Source organism: Danio aesculapii, chromosome 8, assembly GCF_903798145.1.
Source record: "Danio aesculapii chromosome 8, fDanAes4.1, whole genome shotgun sequence".
Classification (NCBI taxonomy): domain Eukaryota; kingdom Metazoa; phylum Chordata; class Actinopteri; order Cypriniformes; family Danionidae; genus Danio; species Danio aesculapii.
Window position 1 is genome coordinate 44,052,669 of NC_079442.1, and position 6,000 is coordinate 44,058,668.

Below are 6,000 nucleotides of genomic sequence, written 5' to 3' on the forward strand. Positions count from 1 at the left end.
CCCTTTAATAGCATGTAATATTGCACTTATGTAAAATTATGAAAAAGTATTACCATAAATGGTAGAGCATGAGGTGAAGCTATAGACTTTTTATTTTGTGCATACAATATATTGTCATATTGCACACCCCTCGTTAATTTCCAATAATTAGTGATACATAGTCTCAAATTTCTGTTAAATTACCAAATTGATCTTAATTTGAAAAATGAATTCTCTGTATAGAAGTACAGTTCTTATGGAATGGTCATGGAAATCCGTTTGGCAAAAGTATGGGAGGACCTACATTATTGAATTAGAATAATTACCGTTATACAATTGTTAGACGTTTGACTGGCATACTTTGTTTTCTGCCCTTTTCTCCTCCAAATCACAAAGGCTTCTTAAAGTAACCAGAATCACTTAACGCAGTCTGAATCAGTACCAGAATCGTTAAATTCCTTACGATTCCCATCCCTGTTCTTGTTGTCTGGTTTAGGGCTGCTTCCTAATTAACAAATGCGCTTGGGATTAGTGCTTGCAATGACCATAAAGGTTTATTAGCAATCCATTGAGTGAAAGGAGTGGGAGTGACAAGGCTTGGCACTAACAGAAGCCACTCGATCAATACATACCCCCCAAAATCCCCTCACCCAGCTGTCATGCACTGGCTCACGGTCCACTCTGAGTCACTAATGCCTCCAAATGGAGAGCAAGCAGGGGATGGATTGAGTCTTCGGCAGAAGCGCTGAATTCTTATAGTTGGGTTTAAAAATCAATCATTGTTGAAGTTATTCGTACTTGAACTTGGTGAGAAACTGTAAGAATGCCTCTTGCACATGTGTACAAAACAGATGAATGCATGGACGTGATATTTATACAACTATAAACTTGGCTCATCTAATTGCATTGCAGTAATAGAGGAAGTCCGATGCATTTTATGGCCAGCAAGATGCACGTTTTATCAATTGTATTCATTCCCTGTGAATCAAACCCATGATGTTGACACTGTTGTTCGGACCACATTGGTATGGTGAACTCTTCACAACTATTTTGTGACTTTTTATAGTACAAGCTTGGGCTGGGCGATATGCCAAAAAGATCACAATAATTTTGTTCATATCGGTCTATATCGATAATCATCACAATAAATGCCATATCTTTATATTGATCATTTTTAAAGGATTTTCAGCATGCCGGTTTCTTTGTGCAGCTGATTTAACACATTCTGTGAAATGTTTTAGCTGACTGACAATAAATAAAAAATAAACAAAAGAACAATCTTATTAATTTTACAGCATTTACTGTTCAGGTTTTAAACAACCAAAGACATTACCCTACAAGTTATTGTATATTAATGTTCAACAAATGCCCTTAAATAAAGCAGCCTGCAGTTCACAACAAGCATCAAGTGTTTATTGAGATTGAGTGGTCTGTTATAGTGTTTTTTTAGTTTTGTCTCGTAAGGCATTGCTTTCAAAAATGATGACATGAGACTCGTTGTTTTAAAGGATGAAACAGGTTTGTAGCGTTGCCTGTTTGTAGTCGTCTGCGCAGTTTGCAGTGCATGTTGCTCTGTTTTGTGTCGGGTTGCAAAAAACGATGTAGCTCCAGACTACTGAAGTTTAGTGACACTTCTTGTCAACAATGTCTGTGACTGTGACCTAGGACTGGGCCGATAAACGATATTATCACCCAGCCTTAGTACAAGCCGCTTTTGCATATCCTTTTAAGGAATTCTAGGATTAAAAACAAGTAGTGTGGCTACTAGATGTATAAACATCATTGCATGATGGTGATAGTTATTAGAGCTTTGGAAAGAGTTTGATAGGCTCAAGCTGCACAAGCTATATTATTGCAAACCAGCAGAAAATCTCTTGCTTGATAATAAGGGTCAGAGAGTTGGTCAAAAATACTTATGACAAAAAGATGTAAAAACATCGCCTCAGAGGAAAAAAAGTGGAATTGTAAAGTATGACCTCTTTAATGCAATTAAACTTTTAAAGATAAGACTTTGCTTTGCTTGCATAATCCATCTTCAAAAACTCAAAATGTTCTCTCTCTTTCGTTGCAGACATGAACCACTGAGACAGCAAAAGTAGAAAAAGCCTGGAATACGCTTGAGGGAAGAGCTTCGTCTCGATCCCCCTCCACAAAAAGAAGGTCTGGAATCATGAGGTCCTTGTGGCTGCTGGTATTTTCCTTCTCTGTTTTGACTGGGACCAACATGGCATTTCCAATGATTCCCACAGAGCGCCCTGAAGTCATCGGGAGCTTCAAGGTTAAAGACACGAGTCTTACGCACCTCACAGTGCACCGCAAAACTGGTGAGGTGTTCGTGGGCGCTATAAACCGAGTCTACAAGCTTTCTGCCAATCTCACCGAAACACGTTCTCACCAGACCGGTCCTGTTGAAGACAACGCCAAGTGCTACCCACCCCCCAGTGTACGAGCTTGCACGCAGAAACTGGAGTCTACAGACAACGTCAACAAATTGCTGCTGGTTGATTACGCCGGCAACCGTCTGGTGGCCTGTGGAAGCATCTGGCAGGGCGTGTGCCAGTTCCTGCGGCTGGAAGATCTCTTCAAGCTTGGTGAACCACACCACCGTAAAGAGCACTACCTCTCGGGAGCCAAAGAGTCTGATGGGATGGCTGGAGTTGTGGTGGGCGACGATGACGGAGACTTGAAGAAAAAGAAAGGTGGCAGTCGGCTCTTCATTGGTGCTGCGATCGATGGCAAATCAGAGTATTTTCCAACCCTCTCTAGCCGTAAACTGGTGGAGGACGAGGAGAGTGTTAACATGTTCAGTTTGGTCTACCAAGATGAGTTTGTGTCTTCGCAAATCAAGATACCTTCAGACACCCTGTCTCAGTATCCCGCATTTGATATCTACTACGTCTACGGGTTCTCCAGCCGGACTTACATCTATTTCCTCACTTTGCAACTGGATACTCAGCTCACTCAGGTGGACGTGACGGGCGAGAAGTTCTTCACCTCAAAAATTGTCCGCATGTGTTCCAATGACACTGAGTTTTACTCCTATGTCGAGTTCCCGCTTGGGTGCACCAAGGATGGTGTGGAATACCGACTTGTTCAAGCTGCCTACAAACATCGTCCTGGGAAGATTCTGGCACAGGCTCTGGGCCTGTCTGAGGATGAGGATGTCCTGTTCGTGATCTTCTCCCAGGGTCAGAAGAACAGGGCCAACCCACCAAGAGAAACAGTGCTGTGCCTCTTTACACTGCACCAGATTAACCTGGCCATGCGAGAGAGGATCAAGTCATGCTACCGTGGAGAGGGAAAGCTGTCTCTACCGTGGTTGCTCAACAAGGAGCTGCCTTGCATTAATACGGTGAGTCTTTTATATCTTTTATTTTTTATTTATTTTTTTTTTCAACTAAGCATTCTTGATTTTGCCAATGCATGGATGTGTCCCCTGGCCAACAGTTCCTTTAATTGGGGAAAGGTTTGGGTTAGGCGTATAAGCAATGCTATTATTCTTATCAACCTTTTTGGTTTTTATAATTAGAGTTTAGGTAGTAGTTAATCAGAGGAGTAGGACTACGTTGTCTCACACAAACTGGCTTTACTTGGCAAAATCACAGTAAGAAATGAAATGTTCAATGACCAATGCTGTTTGTGTGTGTGTGCGTGCGTGCGTGCGTGCGTGCGTGCGTGCGTGCGTGCGTGCCTGCGTGCGTGCGTGCGTGCGTGTGTGTGTTTTTTTTCACTTTTTACCAGTCAATGTTTTCCTTTGCCTAATGCACAAACTATTGGAACTAGTGGTGTGAACCTACACTGGTCTCACAATTCGGTTAAGTTACAATTATCATTCCATCAATTTGATTCAATTCGTTATCGCGGTGCATTGACGATGCTTTCCATATTTTAATTCACAGCACAAGAATTATTGTAATAAAATGGACAAACATATTAATATTTATATATTATTTGTAATACAATTTTGTTCTTTAATACAATCAGAAATATAAACTGTACCTTTTTAAAACTCAAGTACATGCACAGATCAATATGAGCATTTATAGCAAATAAACAAATCGAAATATCTCACTCGCTTTATGAACCCTGTCGAGCGAGTTCTTACACCCGTGATTGGCCACTCGCTTAACAGAAAGGGCTAGGATTGGCTCTAACGCTCTGACCTTCCTGATTCTAATGCTTCAGTGTCAGTGAAAGACTGTCCAGCAAACACACACGGAGTGAATTGTGCACAGTTTCTACATTTTTAAGTAATTGCAGTATTTTAATTACTCTCGCTCGCCTTCCTCGCCATGGTATTCTACCACAATATAGCGCATATGTGATAAATGACGTATGTAATAACAGGTTAGGATATATATTACTGAACCGATATTGAATTGTCTGCATCGCGGTGCACTGAAGAAACAATTAATTTTGACACCCCTAATTGAAACCTTACTGGTTATCCAAGATCAGCTCTTTGTTTTTTTGTTTTTTCGTTGTTGTTTTTCTGTTATCTTTCGGTAATGACTAAATTGGGAACCCCTTAACTGTGACTTCACTTAAAACAAGTTTTCTACCATATGGTCTGCCTCTAGAAACCATTTATTTGTGAATTTTTAATATCTGTCTTCTGGAATTCAGACTGCAATGTTTGTGCCGTATTTGTCTAATATTTTATTAGTGTTAAAAAAAAAATTCAAAATTGCCATTTATCAATGATTACTTCAGGGTTAACAATAATATTCGGTATCTTCATTTTGATGGTCCCTTTAATACATTTTGTTGAATTTAAGTTACATTGCATCTACATGCCAACTTATTCTCAATAGATACAAGTAGACTGTTAGGTTGGAGTTAGAGTTAGTCTAAGTTGACATGTACTTGTACTTCTTATAGTCAGTTAAATGTCTGTTGAGGGAGCATTATCAGCAGATATTAAGCAGACAGTCTACTAATACTCAAACGTAATTGGCATGTAGTTGCAATGCAACTGTTAGTCAACAACATGTGCAATAGGGACCAAAATAAAGTGTAACTATTTTTATTCTTGTAAAGAATATTTTCTGTCAATGGTGTAGTGAGGGATACTCCATATTGGCTATTGACTGGATATTGTCTAGAATTTTAATGTTGTTTTATTCTAAATCTCTAATCGTGGGTCTAACGATATCTAAGCCCTGAAATCAGAGATATACATATGATTAGATAACTATAAGAGAAATAATTAATTGATAATGTTTTGATGCCTTAATCCTAAAATCTGCTTTGTTAATTGCAATGCTATTCCCATGTTGATCCAGGAACATGTTTTATCATTCTTTTAAAGGGTGTTTAGGTTCACTGTAGGTATCTGTCCTGTAAAAGATGGTTTCTGTCTTCAGACAAGAACAGACGTTCAATCTGGGGCCTGTTTTGTTTTCTATTGTTGTTCCTGCAAAACTAATTTGTTGATGCTATACATGATTCCCATTGACCTAATTGTGACGCGTTGCAGACTTTTCAGGAATGTCTGTGTAGGGCAAACTGTCTAACATGATTACACATCTTAATCTGATGTAAAGTATCTTTGATGAAAAATCTATTTAAACCAGACAGGGTGGGAAGCAATAGCTTATTATGAGAGAGATGAAGAAGGTGATGGCTAGACATCAAAATCAATACGCCTCTGACATTTTAAACCAGTCAAGTGTACCACACACGGTCTGCCTCTGGAAAACCGTTTAATTGTAAATCTTTAATATTTGTCTTCTGTAATTCAAAGTGCAGTGACAGATCACATATGTGATTTTTATAATATTTATCTAATCTCTCGTGCAGGTAGCCATTTCTACAGTTTGCAATTTCTTTGCAATAGTGCTGTCAAAAGTATCGAGTCGGTACTGAAATTTTAAAAACGTCCATTTACCATTAATATTTGAGGGCAGTTGAGTATTGGCCATTGTGATTGTGATTGGCCGTAAAGGTAATCAGTTCATGACACTTTACCACTGTTCACAGAGTGCAAACACAGATATTGGGATATGAAGCGTTTCAAAG

General features: G+C 39.2%; 1 protein-coding gene across 1 annotated transcript in view; it reads left to right on the top strand.

The window, feature by feature from the left end:
* plxna3 (plexin A3) overlaps nucleotides 1-6,000 on the top strand; it is a 354,762-nt gene that overhangs the window by 22,503 nt on the left and 326,259 nt on the right. Inside the window, exon 2 of the mRNA XM_056464035.1 lies at nucleotides 2,051-3,331. Within this exon, the coding sequence (XP_056320010.1) occupies nucleotides 2,150-3,331 (1,182 nt within the window). The 5' untranslated portion in view covers nucleotides 2,051-2,149. The remainder of the gene's footprint in view (nucleotides 1-2,050; nucleotides 3,332-6,000) is intronic.